We start from the raw sequence: 26,349 nt of genomic DNA on the forward strand, positions 1-26,349 counted from the left end.
TCCTGTTGGATTTGGTCCACTTTTCTCAGAGGTTGCAACTATTTTGAATACTTATTCTGTGATCAAATGCATTAACTAGCCCGCTCAGCTTTCTCTTATTGACACATTTGATAAGTATGTTTTCTATATCATCTTCCACTTCAGCTAACACATTCCATATTTTTTAAAACTCTATGTTATTTAATGATTAAAGAGAACAGTACAATGTCAGGAGCAGAGTCCTGTGATCAGCCAACAGTGATCCTTTTCCAGGAAGAAAATGACTCATGAATTTAAATTTGTGGATAATGTTATTCATCCAGTTATGAATACACCTAATCATGGCTCAGGATGGGAGATGTCGTCTATATAACTAAAAATAGCTTGAATATTTTCTTAAATAGAAAATGACAGACTATAACAAATGTTTTGCTTAAATCAAGATACCCTCTATTTCCTCTATGAGCAGGCCCATAAATCTATCAAAAAAGGAAATGAGATTTATTTCATTTGTTCTTATGAGTTTTTTTTTAAATATTATTTATTTATTTATTTTAGAGACAGGGTTTTACTCTGTTGCCCAGGCTGGAGTACAGTGGTGGGATCACAGGTCACTGCAGCCTCAAACTCCTGGGCTCAAGCAATTATCCCACTTCAGCTTCCCAAGCTAGGACTACAAGCATGTCCCACCATGTCAGATGGGGTCTTGCTATGTTGCCCAGGCTGATTTTTATGTTAACTTTTTAAAAGCAATTAACGTTGAATGTTTTATAATGAACTCACGTCAACTTTTTTCTAAGTTGTTTTTTACTCATATATCTCACTTTTTCTTATGGTAACAACCCTAGATAGACATATCACTCATAAGTGAGTGACTTAACTCACTCTATTTTAAATTGCTAAAGTGCTAATGATCAATCATGTCCTATTAATGTTCTCACTTGGAAGAAATTACAATACAACTTTCCTTAAAGGCTATAATAAAGAAAGATTTAGGCGAAGTGTAATGGCTCATACCTGTACTCACACCCATAATCTCAGCACCTTGGGAGTCTAAGGTGGGTGGATCACTTGAAGCCAGGAGTTCGAGACCAGCCTGGGCAATATACTGAAACCCCATCTCCACAAAATAAAAACATTAGCTGGGTGCCGTGGCACTTGCCTGTAGTCCTAACTACTCAGGAGGCTAAGCCAAGAGGGTCCTTTGAGCCCAGAGCTTGAGGTTGCAACAAGCTATCCATAGGACTGTGCCACTGCACTCCAGCCTTGGGCAACAATGTGAGACCTTGTCTCTTTAAAAAAAAAAAAAAGATTATAATAAAGAATTTAAGGATTAAAAGTCAATATATGAAAACTTATGTGTAAAATTTGTAATGTGAGGTAATAACCAAATCCCAAGGAAGATATATATATATTTTGAGATGGAGTCTTGCTTTTGTTGCCCAGGCTGGAGTGCAATGGCATGATCTCAGCTCACTGTAACCTCCACCTCCCAGGTTCAAGTAATTCTCCTGCCTCAGCCTCCTGAGTAGCTGTGAGTATAGGTGTGCACCACCATGCCCGGCTAATTTTTGTATTTTTAGTGGAGATGGGGTTTCATCATGTTGGTCAGGGTGGTCTCGAACTCCTGACCTCGTGATCCGCCCACCTTGGCCTCCCAAAGTGCTGGGATTACAGGCGTGAGCCACCGCGCCCGGCCAGAAGATTGTATTTTAAACTGGAACACAAGCATGGTGGTATTTCTTTTAAGAATTGACTATCAGTATAGACTTTCTGATAATCTATTTAAGTTTGTAATTACTATACCGGGAAAAACACCCTTGCTTTGAGTTTCTTTTCCCTGAGGAAGAAAAAAATGTATCACTTTGATTATAACAAATATTTATGTAAATGCCAGATTTTACAAAACATGTTGAGTTCACTAAGGATTGCATGGCGTTGCATGTAATAGATTACTCTAGGATTTGAAGCTTGGTTACAATGCCTTGGGGATGGATATGGTTCAGAAGACTCAGACATATAAATAAACATCTTGGATGTAGAAAGTCTGGAGTCTTTTTTTGTTTGTTTGTTTTGTTTTGAGGTGGAGCCTCACCCTGTTGCCCAGGCTGGAGTGCAGTGGTGCGATCTCGGCTCACTGCAACCTCCGCCTCCCGGGTTCAAGCGATTCTCCTGCCTCAGCCTCCCAAGTAGCTGGGATTACAGGTGCTCGCCACCATGCCTGGCTAATTTTTTGTATCTTTAGTAGAGACGGGATTTCGCCATGTTGGCCAGGCTGGTCTCAAACTCCTGACCTCATCATCCGCCTGCCTCGGTCTCCCAAAGTACCGGGATTACAGGCGTGAGCCACCACATCCGGCCTTGGAGTCATTTTCAAAGCAGAGATGGAACCCTTTTGAACGAAGGGTCTTGCAATCTCCCTAAGGGAGCCATCAATTATTTTAACCGATAAAGTCTGTCCACATTTTTACATCACTTAGTTAAACCTCAAGAACAAAAATCAAGTTGGTATGAAATGATATGAGAGTTTGAGTACCTTCTCCACGATACCCAGGTCTCCTTCAGCAATAACACGTCTGACTATCATTCCTGCCTTTTGAGCAATAGAATATGCTGAGGCTACCAACCGCATCAACACAGTGTTACTGGAAGCCATGGTACACTCTAAAAAGAGATCAAGAAAAACATCTTGTTAGTTTCAAAGCCAACTACTGGTTTTATTTACTTAAATCCAACTCAACACATATTGAGTGCTAACTTGGGATTGTTTCCGTTAACTGAGTAAATTATTTAATATATATTTACTAAAAGAAACTTGGAAAAAACTCCATTTGGGCATTAACTCTTTCAATAAATTCTATATTTTTTATGTCTCTCTGCAGATGGGGCATGTCAAAGCATAGGAGAAACTGGCCCAGGATGCTGAGCATGTGGAAAAAGTTTGTGTATGAGGTGGTGGGTAATGTGCAAAGTATGTGGAAGGTGCTTTGGAGGCTAAAAATATGAGATGTAAGATTTGTGTTTGAGGAGCTAATATTTTGGTGAGTTGTAGATAAAATAATGTAACCTAATATCTGTAACATAAAACTAGGAAGCACCAAAAGAGGTATGAATAGTATAAGGGATGTAGGTGTGTAGAGTGTAATTAAAAAGGGAGGGTGTATTAGTCCATTTTCATACGGCTATAAAGAATGACCCAAGACTGGGTAATTTATTACTTCCAATGGCAAGAACCGCAATTACTTTTGCACCAACCTAATATAAAGGAAAGAGGTTGAAGTGACTCACAGTTCAGCATGGCTGGAGAGGCCTAAGGAAACTTAACAATCATGGCAGAAGACAAGGGGGAAGCAAGACACCTTCTTCACAAGGTGGCAGGAAGAAGTGCCAAGCAAAGGGGGAAGAGCCCCTTAAAAACCATTAGATCTCATGAGAACCACTCACTATCACTGCCCCCCATGACTCAATTACCTCCACCTGGTCTCTCCCTTGACATGTGGGGATTATGAGGGTTACAATTTAAGATGAGATTTGGGTGGGGAAACAAAGCCTCACCACATCAGAGGGATTGCGTATAACTATAATTATTTTCTGAAAATCAATGAATATTCTCTGCTATTATTTACCTCCATCTTCGTCAGTAGCCAAATAAAGAGAACAAGCAACCTAACAAATTATAATGAAGACCAATCACCTGGAAAAGTAAGGAGTGTCAGAAGTCTCTAGCTCCAATGAAATAAACGGAAAAAGCAACCTTTAGAATCCAGTACATTGCTTTTTTTTTTTTTTTTTTGAGACAGAGTATTGCTATGTCGCCCAGGCTGGATTGCAGTGGCGCCATCTCGGCCCACTGCAACCTCTGCCTCCCGGGTTCAAGCAGTTCTCTGCCTCAGCCTCCCAAGTAGCTGGGATTACAGGCGCCCACCACCACGCTTGGCTAATTTTTGTATTTTTAGTGGACACGGGGTTGCATCTTCTTGGCCAGGCTGGTCTTGAACTCCTGACCTCGTGATCCACCCGCCTCGGCCTCCCAAGTGCTGGGATTACAGGCGTGAGCCACTGTGTCTGGCCTGTACATTCCTTTGAAAATATGAATTCAGGCCGGGCATGGTGGCTAATGCCTGTAATCCCAGCATTTTGGGAGGCCAAGGTGGGCAGCTCACCTGAGGTCAGGAGTTTGAGACCAGTCTAACCAACATGGTGAAACCTTGTCTCTACTAAAAATACAAAAATTAGCTGGGCATGGTGGTGCACATCTGTAATCCCAGCTACTCAGGAGGCTGAGGCAGGAGAATCGCTTGAACCTGGGAGGCAGAGGCTGCAGTGAGCAGAGATCGCACCACTGCACTTTAGCCTGGGCGATAGAGTGAGACTCTGTCTCAAAAAAAAAAAAAGAAAATATGAATTCAAATCCTGAAATTTTAGTGAGTGTTCTGGATGTACCACCCACATTCCCTTCAGGACTGAAGAGCTTATTTCCCTACTTGCTAAGACAGCTGTCAACAGATGGCCCTCAGCTGCCATCTTTCTTTGGGAGTATATCTGCTGAGAAGGATCACTTCACCTGAAACGTCACAATAGGGAGATTTAAAGGCCATTCCCTACCCCAAGTGGGCTGCCACCCCAGCATTGAAGGGCTATCCAGCTTCCAGAATACCCTATGGGGTCAACTGAGGCCTTAGCTGAGACTGCATCATAGCCCAAGATACCTTCTCCTACTTTCTTCCCTTCCTCCCCTTTCCTTCCACAAACGATCCTGAAAGCACTCCCTAATAAACCTCTTCCACTTTATCTCTGTCTTAGAGTTTTATGGGGAATTAACCTATGATAAAAACTTCCGACCTCTAAATCAAATCAACATTATTTCATCACAATAAGGGAACACATGATTGTTCCCTAGGTGAAAGGACTATAATATATATATAAAATGTCTGTATATATATAAAATAATATATATTTTTATATTTTATATATATATATATTTTTTTTTTTTGAGATGGAGTCTTGCTCTGTCACCCAGGCTGGAGTGCAGTGGCGCAATCTCAGCTCACTGCAAACTCTGCCTCCGGGGTTCAAGCGATTCTCCTGCCTCAGCCTCCTGAGTAGCTGGGATCATAGACACCTGTTACCACACTCAGCTAATTTTTGTATTTTTAGTAGAGATGGGGTTTCACCATGTTGGCCAGGCTGGTTTTGAATTCCTGACCTCAAGTGATCTGCCCACCTTGGCCTCCCAAAGTGCTGGGATTACATGCCTGAGCCACTGCACTCGGCCCTGGGACTATAGAGAACATTATAAACCTCCGTTCAGCAATAGTCATTGTTCTACCATGAATTTCTGACTGAATATTTGATTTGATGTTTTAACACCTTTAACATCTTTTTCTTTTTTTTTCTGAGACGTAGTCTCACTCTGTCACCCAGGCTGGAGTGCAGTGGTGCAATCTTGGCTCACTGCAACCTCTGCCTCCCAGGCTCAAGTGATTCTTGCGCCTCAGCCTCCTGAGTAGCTGAGATCACAGGCAACTGACACCACGCCCAGCTAATTTTTGTATTGTTAGTAGAGACGGGGATTCACCACGTTGGCCAGGCTGGTCTTGAACTCCTGACCTCAGGAGATCCACCTGCCTCAGCCTCCCCAAATCCCGGGATTACAGGTGTGAGGCACTGTGCCCAGCCTCCTTTACATCTTGTTTCTATCATCCACATTCTATTGACAGGAATTATGAACCTAACTGGAACAATAAGTGAAGTGTTTGAAACTCTTCAGAAGGAAGATGGAATTGAAATTTATGGCTGGGCACAGTGGCTCACGCCTGTAATCCCAACACTTTGGGAGGCCGAGGCGGGCGGACCATGAGGTCAGGAGTTCGAGACCAGTCTTACTAACATGGTGAAACCGCATGTCTACTAAAAATACAAAAATTAGCTGGGCGTGGTGGAACGCACTTGTAATCCCAGCTACTCAGGAGGCTGAGGCAGGAGAATCACATGAACCCGGGAGGTGTAGATTGCAGTGAGCCGAGAGATTGTGCCAGTGCACTCCAGTCTGGGCGACAGAGCAAGATTCCATCTCAAAAATAAAAAAAAAGGAAATTTATGTAAGGTAATGAATACCATATTGTGACCAATAGCTGTCTGGAAATTAAGATGAAAATAAAACGGGTTTCTTTTTTTTGTTGTTGAGACGGAGTCTCGCTCTATCACCCAGGCTGGCGCGATGTCGGCTCACTGCAAACTCCACCTCCCGGGTTCACGCCATTCTCCTGCCTCAGCCTCCCGAGTAGCTGGGACTACAGGCGCCCGCCACCGCGCCTAGCTAATTTTTTGTATTTTTAGTAGAGATGGGGTTTCACCATGTTAGCCAGGATGGTCTCTATCTCCTGACCTCGTGATCCGCCCGCCTCGGCCTCCCAAAGTGCTGGGATTGCAGGCGTGAGCCACCGCGCCGGCCAATAAAATGCGTTTCTAAGTGCAGCTGACACTTGAACAACATGGCCTTGAACTGCACCGGTTCACTTTGTGGATTTTTTCCAACCAAATGTGGATAGAAAAGGTATGTAAAACCTGTAGACAGGAAAGGCTGACTTTTTAAAATATATTTTTATTTTATTTTCAAGAGAGTCTGTGATCTGTTAAAACTGAGTTTTCATCTATGAGTGTTTTGGAGGGCCAACTGTGGGACTTGAGTATGTGTAGATTTCAGTATTTTCGGGGGTTCCTGGAATCAACCTCCCTCATAGACTGAGGGATGACTATATATAAAGTGTTTGTTTTATGATATCATAATCAGGCTAGATTAATTTTCTTGGCATACTAGGAGTTACATGTGGAATAAACCAGTTACAATTACTACTAATTCAGGAGCACTTCAGATAGAAAACAGAGAAATAGGGCCAGGCACAGTGGCTCACGCATGTAATCCCAGCACTTTGGGAGGCCGAGGTGGGTGGATCATGAGGTCAGGAGATCGAGACCATCCTGGCTAACACAGTGAAACCCCGTCTCTACTAAAAATACAAAAAATTAGTCGGGCGTGGTGGTGGGCACCTGTAGTCCCAGCTACTCGGGAGGCTGAGGCAGGAGAATGGCATGAACCTGGGAGGTGGAGGTTGCAGTGAGCCGAGATCACACCACTGCACTCCACCCTGGGCGACAGAGCAAGACTCAGTCTCAAAAGAAAAAGAAAAAGAAAAAAAAAAACAGAGAAATAATTTAGTAAACACTTTGCTGGTCTTATTTCTATTCCTTTATATCCATATCCAGACATATATCTGATTTATTCTGCACTGGAAATGTGGTCTTTGGGCAACTGCTTTGTTCTACCCAGATGTCTTGACCATATTTTAATTATGTGTTCGTATGCTCCTTCAATTCCCATGTTATAAAAGAATTCTTTTGTAATAGGAAGATCACTTTCCCTCACTGTATGGTGTTGTTATAACTTTTCATAGATATCATTTACCTTTGAACCAGTTAAGCAACCACTTGACCTTTGTCAGGCTTCATAAATGACTCAACTACTTCCCCTTGTATTTGCCAAGTCCATGGTATTTTCTTCCAAGGAAAAACTTTCAGGCATTGTCTGTCTACTAATTTCCTCACAAAATCATATTATATTTAATAACCACCAGTTAAAGCTAACATCAGCTTATAAAACATAAGAATGGGAAAAATAAGAAATAGAAGAAAATAAAAATGGGAAAAATAATGTTGACGTAAAGCACACAATGATTTATAAAGAGATTCCACAAATCACTTTTAATTGGCAAATAGGGAAATATTTTTACCATTCTTCTTTGAAGTACTTCTCTGGTCCAAACTGAATTGGTAATGAAATAGTACTATGCCCTAGCCTTAATCATTTTCTTACATATTTTTTAAACAGATGAAATACAATGTTGGTTCTTGGTTAAAAAAAAAAAGAAAAAATACATAGTCATATTATCAAAACAAAAAATCTATACAAGAGGTCCCTTTTAGCCTTTTTAATTATGCCCCCTCCTATACTACAATGAGATTTACCTTTTGATGATACAGGTAGATTAAGAGCAAGGCCCAAACTAGCTACAGGCAAGTTAACTTTCTTAAAGCAGTTCAAATAACACCATTGTACTTCCTTCTCTACCAGTTTTACATCTTCTGGGCCTTAAAACACTCTTGTGAAGGTGTCTTTTCTAAAAGCCTAATCTAAAACAGCATAGTGCTTAAGGGCGCAGGTGCTGGAGCCCACTACCTGTGTTCAAATCCTGGCGCAGCTGTGGACCTTGAGAAAACCACTTAAATTCTCTATGCCCCAATCTGTAAAATGGTAAACACCAAATAATACTGGCTAACCATTATTATGATAGTCCTTATTTTGGTTATTTTGCAGGGACATTAGGGCAGTGTTAAGGGCAAAAAGTTCCTTAGCTTCTCCAACAGTATTCTGACCTTGAGAATACAAAATGATAATCAACATGACCCTCAATCAGAGTATAGTACAGCCTTTTGTTCATAACATTCTGAGCTTGAGGCTTGGAGTAGACAAGAAAAAAAGCTGTATAACACTTAAGGCCATCGACCTAATACCTATCCATTTGAGAAGTCTTTACAACTGCCAAAGGGCTAGTTCAGAAGGATGGAAAAAACAACAGGAATCAAACATTAGTTTCTTCTCATATAACGATGGTGACCATATGAGGATTAGGATCTAAAAATGATGAGTTCCAGGCCAAAATACTAAAATTATTTATATTTCAGAACTTGGCCTGATGATAATGTTCAAGGTCATCTGAAAAAATAAAAATGTAAGCATAATGGAGCAAATTCTGGAAAAAGAACAATGAACAGAGGTATTCCCCTTATCCATTATCAAAATATGATAAAATATGATTTAATCAAAATATGACATAAAAGTTTGGCTAGTGAGGCAAATTAAGGAAATAAATTGTAGAAATAGAACTGAACACACTAAAGGTAGTGTTTCAAATCATGGGGGAAATTCAATTTTGCATAAATGGCAGGGCAGTCGCTAAACTTTTAAATACTTTTTCTTTTTTTTTGATACGTAGTCTTGCTCTGTAGCCCAGGCTAGAGTGCAGTGGCCTGATCTCGGCTCACTGCAACTTCCGCCCCCTAGAGTTCAAGTGATTCTCCTGCCTCATACGGCTGAGTAGCTGGAACTACAGGCACGCATCACCACGCCTGGCTGATTTTTTTATAATTTTAGTAGAGATGGGGTTTCACCACATTGGCCAGGCTGGTCTCGAACTCCTGACCTCAAGCAATCCACCCTTCTCGGCCTCCCAAGGTGCTGGGATTACAGGCATGAGCCACCATGCCCGGTCTGAGTTGCTAAACTTTTTTTTCTTTGAGACAGAGTCTCACTCTGTTGCCCAGGCTGGAGTGCAGTGGCGTGATTGCGGCTCACTGCAACCTCCGCCTCCCGGGTTCAGCCAATTCTCCTGCCTCAGCCTCTTGAGTAGCTGGGACTACAGGCACACGCCACCACGCCAGGCTAATTTTTGTACTTTTAATAGAGATGGGGTTTCACCGTGTTGGCCAGGCTGGTCTTGAACTTCTGACCTTGTGATCCGCCTGCCTCAGCCTCCCAAAGTGCTGGGATTACAGGCGTGAGTCACTCTGCCCGGCCTGAGTTGCTAAACCTTAGGAAAAAAAAATGAGCCGGGCATATTGGCAGGCGCCTGTAACCCCAGCTACTCAGGAGGCTGAGGCAGGAGAATTGCTTGAACTTGGGAGGCGGAGGTTGCAGTGAACGGAGATGGTGCCACTGCACTCCAGCCTGGGCGACAGAGCAAGACTCCGCCTCAAAAAAAAAAAAAAAAGGTTGAGTCCTTTTTGCATTCTTTTGATATTTTGATATAAATACATTTTGATATAAATACATTTCAATGCATGGTTTATAAAAGTAAAAAATGAAACCATAAAAGCATGGAAATAAAAATTATAAACTTCATAAGCTTGGTAAATGCCCTTTAAGCATAAAACCAAGAATCCATAAAATATTCTATTGATAAATTTGACTGTATAAAACTAAAAGTTGCCGGGCGCGATGGCCTGTAATCCCAGCACTTTGGGAGGCCAAGTTGAGCAGATGACGAGGTCAAGAGTTCAAGACCAGCCTGACCAACTTGGTGAAACCCTGTCTCTACTAAAAATACAAAAATTAGCCGGGCGTGGTGGCACGCGCTTGTAATCCCAGCTACTCGGGAGGCTGAGGCAGGAGAATGGCGTGAACCCGGGAGGCGGAGCTTGCAGTGAGCCGAGATCGCGCCACTGCACCCCAGCCTGGGTGACAGAGCGAGACTCTGTCTCAAAAAAAAAAAAACAAAAAAGAGAAAAAGAAGGAAGAAGGAGGAGGAAAGAGGAATAAGAAGGAAGAAGAAGAAGAAAAGAAGAAGAGTTTGTCCTTTGTCCAGTTTGCAAGGGTGTGAAGGAACATGTTCCTGAGCATTGTTGGCAAAGCGGTGAACGCTCTTAGGAGAGTTTTGAGAACGGTAATAAAAGTATAATGTACATATTTTTTGAACCAGCAATTATATTTCCAGAGAAATCCAAATAAATCACGCAAACCTACAAATATGTAGAAATGTAGAAATGGCAGTTGGAAGAATATTTGCTATTTAAATAAATTTAATTTTAGGTGCCAAGCAGTTTCTAAATTTGGGTGCATCAACAAAGTCAATGTCTAGGTTTGTCTTGTTTCTACAATACATGGCTATAAAAACCTTCCGGATCGTGCAAATAAAAGCACAGATAAACAATTAAAATGTTGACACTCAAGAGTCCAAGTCCGAAATTAGAATATCTGGAGAAGCAATCTGATTCACATAAACCTTTTTTATTTTATTTTATTTTTTAACATAAATCCTATCTACCTGGCTCTTGCCCTGACCAGCAGGAGAGAAACTTACGGTGACAAACCTGGAACAACGCTGGACGAAAAACACTTCAGGACAGCAAAAGCGCGCTATCGTAGACCCAGGTCCCTCGCTGCATCCAATACCGAGATTTCGCACTGTCAGTAAGTCTTTCGAGATGGATGGCATCCCTACCTCAGCTACTGAGCATGCGGGAAACTCCGCGCAAGCGCACAACAGCAATTTCGCACTGCCTCTTTAGACTCCTGATCCGCGGGAAAATTCCACTTGTCCGTGTTTTCTCCAAGCTCTCCCTAGGTGCAAGTTACCTGTTGTAGTAAATAAATGCGAAAGGTGTGTCAACTTTCAAAGATTGGCTAAAAAAAAAAAAAAAAAAAGAAGAAGAAGCAAAGAACACATTAAGCCAGCAACAGTGTGTTAAAAAAAAAAAAAGATTGGTTTTGGTTTCAGCTGTCTTCCAGCCCACTTCGTAGAGTTCACTGTTTTAAAATGTTCATTGGATTAGTGATATCGCTCTGCGGCTATTTAACTTCGAACCCCTAGCGGTCCGTGGACAGCCTTCAGCAGGTCCACCACACACACCTCCACCTCCCACTCCCCATGCAACAACAAAGCAACTTTATGCAGAATTGTGTCAAAGATGCTTGCTTACATTTTTTTTTTTTTTTTTTTTTTAAGAGAGAGATAGCTTGCTCTGTCGCCCAGAGTCGATTACGGCTCACTGCTGCCTTCCCACTTCTAGGCTCAAGCCATCCTCCCGCCTCAGCCTTCCGTGTAGCTGGGACTACTGGTGCAGGTGCGCGCCACCACACCGGGCTAATTAAAATAATTTTTTTTGTACAGATGGGATCTTTTACTGGGGGGCTTGGTTGGGGAAGGGGGCAGTGTCTCACCCTGTCGCCCAGGCTGGAGTGCAGTGGCCCAGTCTAGGCTCACTACAACCTCCGCCTCCTGGGTTCAAGCGATCCTTCCTCCTTAGCCTCCCAAGTAGCTAAGACCACAGGTGCGCCACCACGCCGGGCTAATTTTGTTTGTTTGTTTTTTAAGTACAGGCGGGGTTTCATCATATTGGCTAGGCTGGTCTTGAACTCCTGATCCCAGGTGATCTGCTCACCTCGGCCTCCCAAAGTGCTGGGATTACATGTGTGAGCCACTACGCCCAGCCTAAAAAGGCTTTTACTTCTTCATTTGATTTTCACAATAACTCTGTAAGTTAATGTATATTTTTGGGAAGTAGCAAAATATACATAACTTAAATTATATTACTTTAACCATATATATATATATATAGAGAGAGAGAGAGAGAGAGAGAGAGAGAGAGAGAGACGATGTCTTACTTTGTCTCCCAGGCTGGAGTGCAATGGCTTGATCTCGGCTTACTGCAACCTCTGCCTCCCAGGGTTCAAGCTATTCTCCTGCTTCAGCCTCCCGAGTAACTGGGACTATAGGCGCACACCACCCCGCCCAGCTAGTTTTTGCATTTTTTTTAGTAAAGACAGGGTTTCACCATATTGGCCAGGCTGGTCTCGAACTCCTTACCTCATGATCTGCCCACCTCGGCCTCCCAAAGTGCTGGGAGCGTGAGCCACTGCGCCTGGCCATACTTTGTTTTTTACAATTAAATTGTATAATTACATGACAAGTACAAATGGCTTAAATAAAGACAAACATAATGCAAGGTAAGCTCAACAAGTGAGAATAGAAATCTGCAGTCATCCTAAAGAGTAGCCATCTCCCAAGTGTTCATTGCATCCTCTCATAGGTTTTATAAGAAAACGGCATAGTTGAATTCAGCAAGTTATGTAGAGGTTGGTTAGGAGAGTTTCTATGTAAATATATCTTTGTGCTCCTGGAAGACTATAGTTGTGATAGATCCCAGATGCGAAACCGTGGGTCAAAGATGAAGTGCATTTTATTTTATTTTTTGGAGATGGAGTCTCCCTCTGTTGCCCAGGCTGGTGTACAGTGGCCTGATTTCTCACTGCAACCTCTGCCTCCCGAGTTCAAGCGATTCTTCTGCCTCAGCCTCCAGGGTAGTTGTGATTACAGGCGCCCACCACCACTCCCAGCTAATTTTTTGTATTTTTAGTAGAGACGGGGTTTCACCATGTTGGCCAGGTAGGCCAGGCTGGTCTCGAACTCCTGAACTCAGGTGATCCACTCGCCTCAGCCTCCCAAAGTGCTGAGGTTACAGCCATGAGCCACTAGGCCCAGTTGAAGTGCATCTTAAATGGTGATGGATACTGCTAAATTGCCGTTCGAAAAGATAGTACTTTTTTTTTTTTTGAGACATAGTTTCACTCTTGTTGCCCAGGCTGGAGTACAATGACACGATCTTGGCTCACCGCAACCTCAGCCTCCTGGGTTCCAGCGTTCTCCTGCCTCAGCTTCCCGAGTAGCTGGGACTATAGGCATGCGCCATCATGCCCGGCTAATTTTGTATTTTTAGTAGAGATGGGGTTTCTCCATGTTGGTCAGGCTGATCTCGAACTTCCAACCTCCGGTGATCCACCCGCCTTGGCCTCCTGAAGTGCTGGGATTATAGGCATGAGCCACCGCACCTGGCCGACAGTACATATTTAATGCTACCATCAGCAGTCCACTTTCACACATTCTCCCAAGCCCTGTTACCAAACTTCTTAATTTTTGCTCTAATCTGCTGGAAAGAAAATGGTATTTTAACTGTCTATTCTCATGACTCCTAAAGTTGAGGATCTTTTTATGTTTATTGGCTGTTTCCACTTCTGTGTCTCTGAGTTGACTGTTCATTTCTTTTGCCTTATTATTATTATTATTATTACTATCATTATTTTTGAGACAGACTCTTACTGTGTTGCCCAGGCAGGAGTGTAGTGGTGCAGTCATGGCCCACTTATAGCCTTAACCTCCTGGGCTAAAGTGATCCTCCCCCCACAGCCTCTGAAGCAGCTGGGACCACAAGCACATGCCACTACATCCAGCTAATTTAAAAAATTATTTCAGGGACAGGGGTCTCCCTGTGTTGCCCAGGGTTGTCTCAAACTCCTGGGCTCAAGTGATATTTCCACTTCAGCCTCCTAAAGTGCTGGGATTATAGGCATGAGCTACTGTGTGCAGCTTCTTTTATCCTTTTTTTAAAAAATTGTGTTGTTTACATTTATCTTTTTGATCTGTAGCAGCTCTTTATGCATTTTGTATATTATTATTTTTTAATGTGTAGCAAATGTTTTCTTCCACAGTATAGTGTAGGGAAGGCAACATAACATAGTGGCTATGCACACACACTGGAATCTAACTGCCTGGGTTTGAATTCCAGCTGTGCTACTTAGTTGTATCATCTTGAGCAAGTTACATAACTCTATGTGCCTCAGTTTCCTTATCTGTGAAATGGTAATACTCATAGTTCCCATCTCACATGTTTTTTTGGTATGCTGTGTCTTCACCTCATCTGGTTTTGAAGATTAAGTGAGTTAATTCAGGTACAGAGCTGGAGTCACTGACTGGTGAAAGGCTGACATTGATTGAGTGCTTTCTGTTTGTCACTTGGTTTCTCACTTTCCGGTATCTTTTTTTGGTATATACACATTTTCATACTTGTAGAAAATATGTCCTTCTTATTCATTGAACCAAATGTTCTGGATGTTGTGTTTTATGATTAGGAAGGCTATTCCCAAGATGTATACTCTACAATGAAATGGTAACAATTGTGAACTATTATGAATTGGACAACCAAATAGAGCAGAACCCGTCAGAAACAGGAGCAGAAGTTGCTATACATACCATACTATTCTATGAGTGGGATATAACAGGGATTTAAGAGAATCTTAAAAAAAGGTTAGATTGTTTTATAATATTATTAAAATTTATGGGAATTCATTGATTTGGACTGAGCTCCTGCACTAGGCTGTTGACTTGTAAGGTCTGCATTCCAGGAAATCAGGAGAGATGATAGCCAAATCCATTAAGCCAAATGGTGTCTGCTTTTCGTTCCCTGTTTCTGTCTTCTTCAACCTTTTCTGCCTATAAACCTCACCCTGCCCCCGTAGCTCATCAGAGATCCTTTCTATTTTGTAGAAAGGTTTAGGAATATTTAATAATAGCCAATTAGGTCTTTAAAACTCGATTTGCTGAAATTTTATTATTTTACAATATTTTCACTGAACTTTGTGCTGCCCACAGTGGTAGTCATTACCCAAGTGTGCCTGTTGAGGCCTTGCCATGAGTTTAGCCCAGATTGAGATGTGCAGTATGTGCAAAGTACGTGTCAAATTTCAAAGGCTTCGTATGAAGAGAATATATAGAACATCTTACTTTTTATTGGCTACATGTTAAAGTGATACAATCATAGCTATGTTGTGTTAAATTAAAAAAAAAAAATATATATATATATATATTTAAAAAGCAGGGCACAGCGATTGGACTATGAGCCCCACCTTTCCCCGCCCCCGTGAATCTGAGCCCGCCCCCCGGCGGCTGCATGGAGGACCCGGAGGTGGCTCAGTCTCCGCGGACTCCGGGAAGGCGGTGCCCACCGCCCCGCCCCCTCTACCCGCCGCTCTCTCCCCGCCCCTTCCGTTCCCGGAGCGCGTGCGCCCTCTTACTCGGCTCCCCTTGGTTTCCTGGGGTCCTGCCCCTTCAAGCTGGGGCGCCAGCGGAGGACCCCGCGCTCAGGGGTTGCGCGGCCATGCGTTGGGGGCTGCGTCCTCGCGGGCCGGGGGCGGCCGCCCTGGCCACTGCCCGAAGTTTGTGGGGGACGCCCCACCTTCCCTGCAGCCCGGGATGGCAAGGGGCGACGAAGAGGCTTTTGGTGCGGTCGGTCTCCGGAGCCAGTAACCACCAGCCGAACTCGAATAGTGGCAGATACCGGGACACGGTGCTGCTGCCGCAGACCAGCTTTCCCATGAAGCTGCTGGGCCGCCAGCAGCCGGACACGGAGCTGGAGATCCAGCAGGTACGGGCCCCGCCTCGCCGCGGGGCCTCCGGAGAGGCCAGATCCGGCCGCGGGCACCGGGCGCTCGCAGGAGCCACACCTCTGAGCTCCACGCCGGTGCGGGTGGGCGGGGGTGTGACCAGATCGGTGGAATTCGTCTGCTTCGCACAAATTTTGTGGGCTGAAAACCTAAGTGAAGAAATCTCTAGATAAGTCCCTCCTTTGTACCAGGTTCCGGAGCGGGACATGAAGGGGTCACTAGCGATGCCCAGATACCAGCATGTATCGCACGTATGTCCCATTTCTACCGTAGGTAAAACAGATCGACTTTGGGCACTTTCCAATGCCTTGTAAAAAGTAAATTCACATGTCCACATGTAAATAAAAACCCAGGCTGGGCGCAGTGGCTCGCGTCTGTAATCCCTGAACTTTGAAAGGCCAAGGCGGGAGAATCGCTTGAGCCAAGAGTTCGAGACCATACTGGCTAGTCACACCCACCCCCCCATCCTTAAAAAAAACTTAAAAACCTCAATTATGATGAATGAAGGGGAAGTTGAAGCCCACTTCTTGGATCTTTTAGATCCCTAGTTGGAATTATGACTCGTTTGAACTCCCCCAGGCTGGAGTGCAATGGCGCGATCTCGGCTCACTACAACCTTCGCCTCCCGGGCTCAGGCAATTCTCCTGCCTTAGCCTCCCGAGTCGCTGGGATTACAGGTGTGCACCACCATGCCCGGCTAATTTTTATATTTTTAGTAGAGATGGAGTTTCACCATGTTGGCCAGGGTGGTCTCGAACTCCTGACCTCAAGTGATCTTCCCGCCTCGGCCTCCCAAGGTGCTGGGATTACAGGCGTGAGCCACTGCGCCCAGCCTAAACTGAACTTTCTAAGAGCAGAGATTCCTCTTGTTAGTTTCTGCAATTCTAGTCTTTAAAAATCCCTGATATTCTTGGAATATTGGTTAAGTAAATATACTTAGCCTAAATATTCTGACAGTTATAAGAGTTCATCTAATTTTTTAAAGGCTTTTTAGTCAGTACCTTCTGTATGCCAGAAGGAGTGACAGTTTCAAATGTTTCCTCGTTTAATCTTCACACCAGCCCTGTAAGATGGATTTTAGCACTTTTTTTTTTCAGATGGGAAAGCAGGCCCATAAGTGCACAGTAACTTGGCCAAGATCACACAGCAAGTGAGGGAAGGGAAGTGAGACTGCCATGCATGTTGTTCCCAGATTTGGGGAATGGCAAGCATTGCAGCCAAAGAATAGCAAGAATATGTGTGTCGGGAATGTGCAGGTCCTTCAACATGTCAGGGGTGAGGAGTGAAGCATGGGGAGTGATGAGAGAATGCCCGAGAACTTAGTGGTACTAAACCTTTGTAGGGTCCTGCATATCATATAGAGTTTAGACTTCAATCTGAGGTGTATGGAGAAACTACTGAAAGATTTTAAGAGATGTGTACTTAGACACGCATTTCAGAAACCTCACCTTGTATTTCAGAGTTGAGTAGATTGGAATGGAATAGATTGGAATGGAAATAAGCAAGTGTTGCCTATTATTTATGGTTAGACTCAGGAGTATGTATTTATATGATGTTTAGATATCTTTTTTTTTAAACAGAAATGTGGATTTTCAGAACTTTATTCATGGCAAAGAGAAAGAAAAGTAAAGACAGAATTTTGCCTTCATGATGGACCTCCTTATGCAAATGGTGACGCTCATGTTGGACATGCTTTAAATAAGGTAACTGTAATTTAGGTTATGACACTTGAAAGAAAGTGTTTATGTAAATACTCTTTATAAATGTGTATTCTAATTATATGATAATTATGTAAATTTACATTTGCACATAAAACTAAAACATTTTCATAGAAAGCAATATACAATTTTCGTACTGCATGAAAAAAACATTGCTGCTATTTGCTTTGAGCTTAATGTTATATTAGTAAATATAATCTTATTCAGTGCATAATTATCGTGTGAGATATTGTTCTAGAATCTGGGAATAGCAGTGGACAAAAAAAAAGTATGTCTTGGCCGGGCGGTATGGCTCATGCCTGTAATCAGTGCCTGGCCCACAGATATCAATAATTCATTATTTTCTAAAATGCTTAGTAGTATTTCATTGAGAGAATATGTTAATACTACAATCTGTTCACTCATTTTTCAGTTCTTTATTTTTTGTAGATTTCAGTGGAAATTTGGGGGAGGAAGTGGGCTTCGGCATCTGTAGTTTCAAAACCAGGAATTTGGTCACTGAATGGGTCAATAGTGCTATTAGAGACCAGGCGCGGTAGCTCATGCCTGTAATCCGAGCACTTTGGGAGGCCAAGGTGGGCAGATCACGAGGTCAGGAGATCGAGACCATTCTGGCTAACACGGTGAAACCCCGTCTCTACTAAAAATACAAAAAATTAGCCAGGCATGGTGGCGGGCGCCTATAGTCCCAGCTACTTGGGAGGCTGAAGTAGGAGAATGGTGTGAACCCGGGAGGTGAAGCTTGCAGTGAGCCGAGATCACGCCACTGCACTCCAGCCTCGGCGACAGAGCAAGACTCTGTCTCAAAAAAAAAAAAAAAAATCATGTTTTGTGATATAAATACAGAATAAAACTCTATTATTTCAAACCCTTTTGCAAGGAATAGAAGAGCCAACTCTAACTGGATTAAGCAAAGAGAGAGAATTTACTGGCTATTTTACTGTAGAGTCCAGATAGTTTTAGCCACCTGCATAGCTGGATCGGGAATTCAAATAAAATTAAGAATTGGTTTCTCTCTGTCTCTCACTCTTTGCTACTTTGGTGACTGCCCCACCCCAGACCCCCAGCACATTTCCCAGTAGTTTCAGGCTTACATTATTCCACCTTCTCTTTCCCAACAATTCTTTTTTTTTTTTTTTTTTTTTGAGACAGAGTCTTGTACTGTCGCCCGGACTGGAGTGCAGTGGTGCAATCTTGGCTCACTGCAATCTCCGCCTCCTGGGTTCAAGCGATTCTCCTGCCTCAGCCTCCCAAGTACCTGGGACTACAGGTGCCCGCCACCACGCCCGGCTAATTTTTTGTATTTTTAGTAGAGACGGGGTTTCACTGTGTTAGCCAGGATGGTCTTGATCTCCTGACCTCATGATCTGCCTGCCTCGGCCTCCCAAAGTGCTGGGATTACAGGCCTGAGCCACCGCGTCTGGCCCCCAACGATTCTTATAAAAGTCCTAGAATTGAATCTCATTGGCCTGATTTGGGTTGCACATCTATTTCTGAATCAGTCATTGCAGACTTGGGGATAGAATATGTTAATGGCTACATGTGATCACATGTTCACTCTTGGAGCTGGAGCAGAGGGAGCCAGCTCCATGTGGATTGAGGGCAAAAGAAGAATTGCCTAAAAAACAGTGGCATCTTTTTTTGTTGTTCTTTGAGACAGAGTCTCGCGCTGTCGCCCAGGCTGGAGTGCAGTGGTGCGATCTCGGCTCACAGCAAGCTCCGCCTCCTGGGTTCACACCATTCTCCTGCCTCAGCCTCCCGAGTAGCTGGGACTACAGGCGCCTGCCACCATGCCTGGCTAATTTTTTGTATTATTATGTAGTAGAGACGGGGTTTCACCGTGTTAGCCAGGATGGTCTCGATCTCCTGACTTCGTGATCCACCCGCCTTGGCCTCCCAAAGTGCTGGGGTTACAGGCATGAGCCACTGCACCCAGCCAAAACAGTGGCATCTTACAAAACTATCTCTCACATGAAGAGAAGCCTTCTTGAAACCCTTAGCAAAGAGCATGGGCACTTTGGAACTAGGGGAGGACCAATTCTTGCTCTTCCTCACACATTGCTAATTATGGTCTTGCTTGCTTTTTCCTCTTCCTAGAATGCATCACCAGAATATTCACATGGATCACCTCCTCATTTCTTTCAGATTCTGTTCAAATGTCATCTTATCAGGCTCTCCTGACTTCCCTCTAAAATGGTACCACCCCCAGCCCCTAAATGTCATTTTCTAACCCAATAATTTGCTTTTTTCTCCATAGTGTGTGATATGTTGGTATATATTCTGTGTTCCTCCATGAGAAAAAAGACCTTGTCGTGTTTGTTTACTACCATATTCTAGGTTCCTAGAAAAATTCTTGACATATAGTAGGCATTCAGATATTTATCCGTCAGACAAAGCAATGCATGAATATTAGAAAAATGAAAGGAACAGAGATAAATGACTCTTAAAAGTATGGAGGAACTTTTTTTGGGGAGAAGGAGGGTGGTGTTTGATACTGAGGAGTTAGTAAAATATTCCTATTATATTGCTACTATTCTTTTCACTAGAGGCTTCATATATTATATTTTATTATTACATTTAAGAATCCTTATTAGGTACACTGTTAATTATTAGTTCCAGTGATTGATTTCATCCTGTTCATATGACTGAACGCAACACTATTCAGTAGAAATATAATGCAAGCGGCTGGGCGTGGTGGGTCACGCCTGTAATCCCAGCACTTTGGGAGGCAGAGGCAGGCAGATCATCAGGTCAGGAGTTCGAGACCAGCCTGACCAACATGGTGAAACCCCCTCTCTACTAAAAATACAAAAAAATTAGCTGGGCACGGTGGCGTGTGCCTGTAATCCAGCTATTTAGGAGGCTGAGGCAGGAGAATCACTTGAACCTGGGAGGCAGGGGTTGCAGTGAGCCAAGATTGCGCCACTGTTCTCCAGCTTGGGCGACAGAGTGAGACTCTGTCTCAAAAAAAAAAAAAAAAAAAAGAAATATAAGAAATATAATGCAAGCTACAAATTTGTGCCACATAGGTAAGTTAAAATTTTTCTAGTGGCCCCAGAAAATAATGAAAAGAAACAAGCGAAATTAATTTTAGTATTACATTTAACCCAACATATCTAAAATATCATTTCAACATACAGTCAATGTAAAACATTTTTGAGATATATCACATTTTCGTAACATGTTTGAAATCAGGTATATATTTTATAATTTACATTACATCTGAATTTGGGCTAGCACCAAAAATCACATGTGGCCAGTGGCTACTGTATAAGATACCATTGTTTAGAGCATATATGCATCCATGTATTCATGTAGTTGATAAATATGTATAGACTAGTGCCAGAAACCATTCGAAAGGCTGGAATTCATGGGTGAAGAGGACAGATGGGCTCTCTGATTTCATGGAGTTTATGTTTTACAGGGAAGAGACAAAAAAATGAGTAAACAATTTCCAAAGAGATAAGTGGAAAGGAGGCTATTTATATGATGATTGATTTAAATAATATACCCAGAGTAAAGTGTACCAATCTTAAGTATATATAGGTAGGTCAAATTTTTTTTTTAGTGTGACAACCACTCAGATCACAAGGCTCCTTCCTGTTCATTAGTAAACAGTTCGAAATTAGAGTTTTTAAAGGGGGGAAGGATAGGAGTAGAATATAATAATACCTTTTCTACTTTTGATAAGTATAGAAAGGAGGAAATTGTTTTCTGGACTACTGGGCTAGTGGTCAGAGCACTGTTTCCTCTTGGGAAGAAGGAAATTGAGCTTGGAGGCAAATCTATCCTTTGCCTTTGATTCCCCCATTCAACTATGGTAATACATTTTTTAAAAGGCTCTGCTGCCCTCTAGTATCTAAAATGAACTTAAAAAGGTAAATTAGTTCTAGAACTATACCTAATGAAGAGGTCTACTGTTTAATAAGGGTTGTGTCAATGACAGAGTTAACCACAATATTCCATTCTCTGAGTACACTGTAAGTTCTGCAATAGTTCAATGATATTTTTTAGCTCAATATAAATAATATTAGACTATTTGTGTTTTTTTATACGAGTTAATTTATACATATCCGTTCAAATTGCAGTTTTAAAAATGGTATTAAGTTTAAAAAAAGAACATAAATTGTAGGCCAAATGTTTTATGTATGAATGATAATTATCATTTTATCTTTGCAGATTTTGAAAGACATAGCCAATCGATTCCATATGATGAATGGCTCCAAAATACATTTTGTGCCTGGCTGGGATTGTCATGGGTTGCCCATTGAAATAAAAGTATTATCAGAACTTGGTAGAGAAGCTCAGAATCTTTCAGCTGTGGAAATTAGAGAGAAAGGTAAATAATCTCTATTTCTGTTTTAAAATGATATTTGTAAACACTTAGGGTCCTTGGAAAAGTCAGAACTTTACCAAAGGAACTTTTGTTTGGGTTTGGTTTGCTTATAATGAGATCTATTGGAAACGCCTTTCTGTCACAGAAAATTCAGGTTTTATTTCATTGATTTTTGTAAGAATTTATGTTTGGATATTGAAGGAAAGACTTTGTGAGCATTTCTGATTGCATTCTCAGTTTCTTAATGTTCATATTTTATAAAACTATTTTTTGGTAAATTCTTTTTTTTACTTTCCTCAAGGGGGATTGTTGACTGATTTCAGGTGTTAAGCCAAAATTCAATTCTAAAATACATATATTTTACATTAATCTCTTATTTGATCCTTTTTCTTCAGTCGACCAGGCCAGGGAGGACTCTCTTTTTCTTATATGTTATACTGTTGTACATTTGGATTTAACTGTGAAGATATTTTTACTTCTTTGTGAAACCTATTATCATTGGCTTAGATTTGATATTCTGATTAATTTTTTGTGTATAATGAAATGAAAATTGTTATCTGACCTTTTCTTAAATTAAGAAACAATAAGGAATAATTTTTCCAGTTTATTTGTCCTAAATGTGAGGTCATTGTATAAAGTCTGGAAAATACAGAAGACAGTAATAAAATTTTAACTTTTGCAATTCTGGTTAATTTTAGAATTTGTTGTAGATATCTTCTGAACACTGTTGACCTTCAAATTATTTTTCTATTAAAAAATTTTTATAGGCCGGGCACAGTGGCTCATGCCTGTAATCCTAACACTTTGGGAGGCTGAGGGAGGTGGATCACCTAAGGTCAGGAGTTTGAGACCAGCCTGGCCAACATGGCAAAACCCCGTTTCTACTAAAAATACCAAATAATTAGCCGGGCATGGTGGCGCACGCCTGTAGTCTCAGCTACTTGGGAGGCTGAGGCACGAGAATTGCTCGAACCTGTGTGGCAGAGGTCACAGTGAGCTGAGATCTGCCACTGCACTCCAGCCTGTGCAACAGAGCAAGACTCCATCTCAAAAAAAAAAAAATTTTGTGCTCGGGCGCGGTGGCTTACGCCTGTAATCCCAGCACTTTGGGAGGCCGAGGCGGGTAGATCACGAGGTCAGGAGATCCAGACCATCCTGGCTAACACAGTGAAACCCCGTCTCTACTAAAACTACAAAAAAACTTAGCGGGGCGTCGTGGCAGGCGCCTGTAGTCCCAGCTACTCCGGAGGCTGAGGCAGGAGAATGGCGTGAACCCGGGAGGCAGAGGCTTGCAGTGAGCCGAGATCGCGCCACTCGTGCCACTGCACTCTATCCTGGGAGACAGAGAGACTCTGTCTCAAAAAAAAAAAAATTTACATTCTAAACTGACTACAACATTTGCATTTAGAGAGATACATGCTAAACCATGTTTAATAATTCGAATTCATTGGTTTTTTAAAAGCTTCTTTCGTCTTTTTTTTAGCTAGATCATTTGCTAAAGCAGCCATTGAGAAACAGAAATCAGCGTTTATTCGTTGGGGAATAATGGCAGATTGGAATAATTGCTACTATACATTTGATGGCAAGTATGAAGCCAAACAGTTGAGAACTTTTTACCAAATGTATGATAAGGTAAAGAAGTATTTTTTCTCTTTGAGTAGGTTTTAGTATGTGTTACCAAATTCTACTTTTAACATCATATTTTTGTCATTTATAGGGCTTGGTTTATCGATCTTACAAACCTGTGTTTTGGTCTCCGTCATCTAGGTATATAAGCATTTTTTGGTAATTAAAAGGGAGAAATTTGTGAGGCTTCCAAATATTTATGTTTAATATTTTTAAACCTTAGGACTGCATTGGCTGAAGCCGAACTTGAATATAATCCTGAGCATGTCAGTCATTCAATATATGTAAAATTTCCTCTCTTAAAACCTTCTCCTAAATTGACATCTCTTATAGGTAAGAGTTATTCATAGCTTGAGTGTACTAAAGTTATAGAATTATCCCATTTGCTAATATATTTACAATTTTATTTTCACAGATGGTTCATCTCCTGTTAGTATTTTGGTCTGGACCACACAACCTTGGACGATTCCAGCCAATGAAGCTGTTTGCTATATGCCGGAATCAAAGTGGGTATATTATTGCATATTTTGTTTTATACACAAATAGAATCTATTCCATTATTAACATTATTTTGAATTTATTTTATCCTCTTTATTATTTTAAAATTTAATGAATTATAACTTAGTTATTGTGTTCATATAGATTTTATTAACCTTTAGATGATCCTTTTTATGACCTTATCCAGCTTTTCGGGAAAATGAAATAGAAGTATTAAGTTACGAAGTGTTTTGAAAATAGTACAGTTTGATCTTGAAGTCAGTTTTTTCTTTTTTCTTTTTTTTTTTTTTTTGGGAGACCAAGTTTTGCCTTTTGTAGCCCAGGCTGGAGTACAGTGGCACGATCTTGGCTCACCACAACCTCCACCTCCCGGGTTCAAGCAATTCTCCTGCCTCAGCCTCCCAAGTAGCTGGGATTATGGGATTACAGGCATGCACCACCATGCCTGGCTAATTTTGTGTTTTTAGTAGAGACGGGATTTCTCTATGTTGGTGAGGCTGGTTGCAAACTCCCAACTTCAGGTGATCCACCTGCCTCGGCCTCCCAAAGTGCTGGGATTACAGACGTGAGCCACGGCGCCTGGCCTGAAGTCAGTTTTTTCTAAAATGATTATTTAAAAATTAAAATAATATCTGTGGCTTTTCTTGTTTCATTATTAGTAATTTCTCCTAAAATTTTATGTTAGGTATGCTGTTGTGAAATGTTCTAAGTCTGGAGACCTCTACGTACTGGCTGCAGATAAAGTAGCATCTGTTGCTTCTACTTTGGAAACAACATTTGAGACTATTTCAACATTTTCAGGTGAAGATTTTTAGATATCTGACAACATAGATCAAAGTATTGGGCTGACTTGAATTTACTACTTTGCTGAACTGCCTATTGTAAATTGAAACAGATATGGCCTCTACCTTTCTAGAATACATTTTACATTGATTACACTAAAGGAGAATATACATTAAGCATGATAGGAGTATAGAAAAATATGAATATTGATAAACGTACAACAGATAAAACTAATTTCTGGCAATATCCAGTAGTTACTTGGTAAAATTTTATGCAAAATTAATTTTTAAAATTGTTTTTATCTGTTTTAATAAAAGTAGCAAGAAAGGAAATGAATGTACTTATTTTTCGATATATAATTTTAATAAAGGATTGAATAGGTTCTGAAAATTATTCAGAAAGCAGTTCTTCTATCAAAGGAATTTTATTTTATTTTATTTTTTAAAGAGACAGGGTCTCATGCTGTTGCCCATGCTGGAATGCAGTGGTCCAGTCAGCTCATTGCAGCCTCAAACTCCCAGGCTCAAGCAATCCTCCCGCCCTGGCCACCCAAGTAGCTGGGACTATAGGCATATGCCACGCACCTGGCTAATTTTGAAAAAATATTTTACAGAGATGAATTCTTGTTGTGTAGCCCAGACTGGTCTGGAATTCCTGGGCTCAAGTGATCTGCCTGCCTTGGCCTGCCAAAGTGCTGGGATTAAATGCGTAAGCCACTCTGCCTAACCCAAAATAATTCTTTGTGAGCCATAATTTGGGACTTTTGAGGTAGTGATTGCTTTTGAAATATAATTATGGAAGTCTAGGGAAGTTTAAAATTAGCTTTTTGTTGTAGTTGTTCTTTTGTTTTGTTTTGAGACGTGGTCTTTCTCTGTTGCCCAGGCTGGAGTGCAGTGGTGCCATCTTGGCTCACTGCAGCCTCCGGATCCTAGGCTCAAGTGATCTTCCTGCCTCAGCCTCTTGAGTAGCTGGGACTACAAGCGTATGCCACCATGCTGGGCTAATTTTTAATTTTTTTTTGTAGAGATGAGGTCTTGCTACATTGCCCAGGCTGATCTTGAACTCCTGGCCTCAAGTGATCCTCCTGCCTTGGTCTTCCAAAGTGCTGGGATTACGGGCATGAGCCACTGTGCCTGGACTAAAATTTTATTTTATTTTATTTCATTTTATTTTTTATTTTATTTTATTTTATTTTATTTTTTATTTTTATTTTATTTTATTTTTTATTTTATTTTATTTATTTTATGTTATGTTATTTTATGTTATTTTATTTTATGTTATTTTATGTTATTTTATTTTATTTTAGAGATGAGGTCTCACTATGTTGCCCAGGCAGATCTTGAACTCCTGAGCTCAAGTGTTCCTCCTGCCTCTGCCTCTCAAAGTGCTGGGATTATAGACGTGAGCCACCATGGCTGGCCTAAAATTATCTTTGATCCTTAGGTATGATATATCTTTTAATTTCTTGCTAAAAAATCAATCACATGAATAAAGATACAAAAACTGCCTAGAAAGACTGCCTAGCTAAATAGGAAAGCCCTGTAAATTAATCAGTTCAGATACAAGCCAATGAGAAG

The 26,349-nt window shown here is 41.5% G+C and overlaps 2 protein-coding genes across 6 annotated transcripts in view; one reads left to right on the plus strand and one right to left on the minus strand.

Moving 5' to 3' along the window:
- The window catches only part of BPNT1 (3'(2'), 5'-bisphosphate nucleotidase 1), a 28,675-nt gene extending 17,625 nt beyond the window's left edge, over positions 1–11,050 (minus strand). For 2 of the 3 annotated variants that reach the window (XM_032137657.2, XM_058430779.1), the window contains exons 1-2: positions 10,906–11,050; positions 2,516–2,643 (exon numbers count right to left, since the gene is read on the minus strand). In XM_032137657.2, the coding sequence (XP_031993548.1) occupies positions 2,516–2,635 (120 nt within the window). In that variant the 5' untranslated portion in view covers positions 2,636–2,643; positions 10,906–11,050. Of the gene's footprint in view, positions 1–2,515; positions 2,644–10,895 lie in introns of all 3 variants that reach the window. The other variant, XM_058430780.1, reaches the window with a different exon arrangement.
- Positions 11,051–15,439: 4,389 nt separating this feature from the next.
- The window catches only part of IARS2 (isoleucyl-tRNA synthetase 2, mitochondrial), a 77,554-nt gene continuing 66,644 nt past the window's right edge, over positions 15,440–26,349 (plus strand). For 2 of the 3 annotated variants that reach the window (XR_009210912.1, XR_009210913.1), the window contains exons 1-8: positions 15,446–15,792; positions 17,392–17,514; positions 21,709–21,868; positions 23,349–23,497; positions 23,583–23,632; positions 23,715–23,824; positions 23,907–23,997; positions 24,675–24,790. Coding sequence is in view for 1 of the 3 variants with exons in the window: in XM_032137433.2 (XP_031993324.1) it covers positions 15,526–15,792; positions 17,392–17,514; positions 21,709–21,868; positions 23,349–23,497; positions 23,583–23,632; positions 23,715–23,824; positions 23,907–23,997; positions 24,675–24,790 (1,066 nt within the window). In the remaining 2 variants the exon portion in view is untranslated. Of the gene's footprint in view, positions 15,793–17,391; positions 17,515–21,708; positions 21,869–23,348; positions 23,498–23,582; positions 23,633–23,714; positions 23,825–23,906; positions 23,998–24,674; positions 24,791–26,349 lie in introns of all 3 variants that reach the window. The other variant, XM_032137433.2, reaches the window with a different exon arrangement.

This window comes from Hylobates moloch, unplaced genomic scaffold (genome assembly GCF_009828535.3).
Source record: "Hylobates moloch isolate HMO894 unplaced genomic scaffold, HMol_V3 SCAFFOLD_18, whole genome shotgun sequence".
Classification (NCBI taxonomy): Eukaryota; Metazoa; Chordata; class Mammalia; order Primates; family Hylobatidae; genus Hylobates; species Hylobates moloch.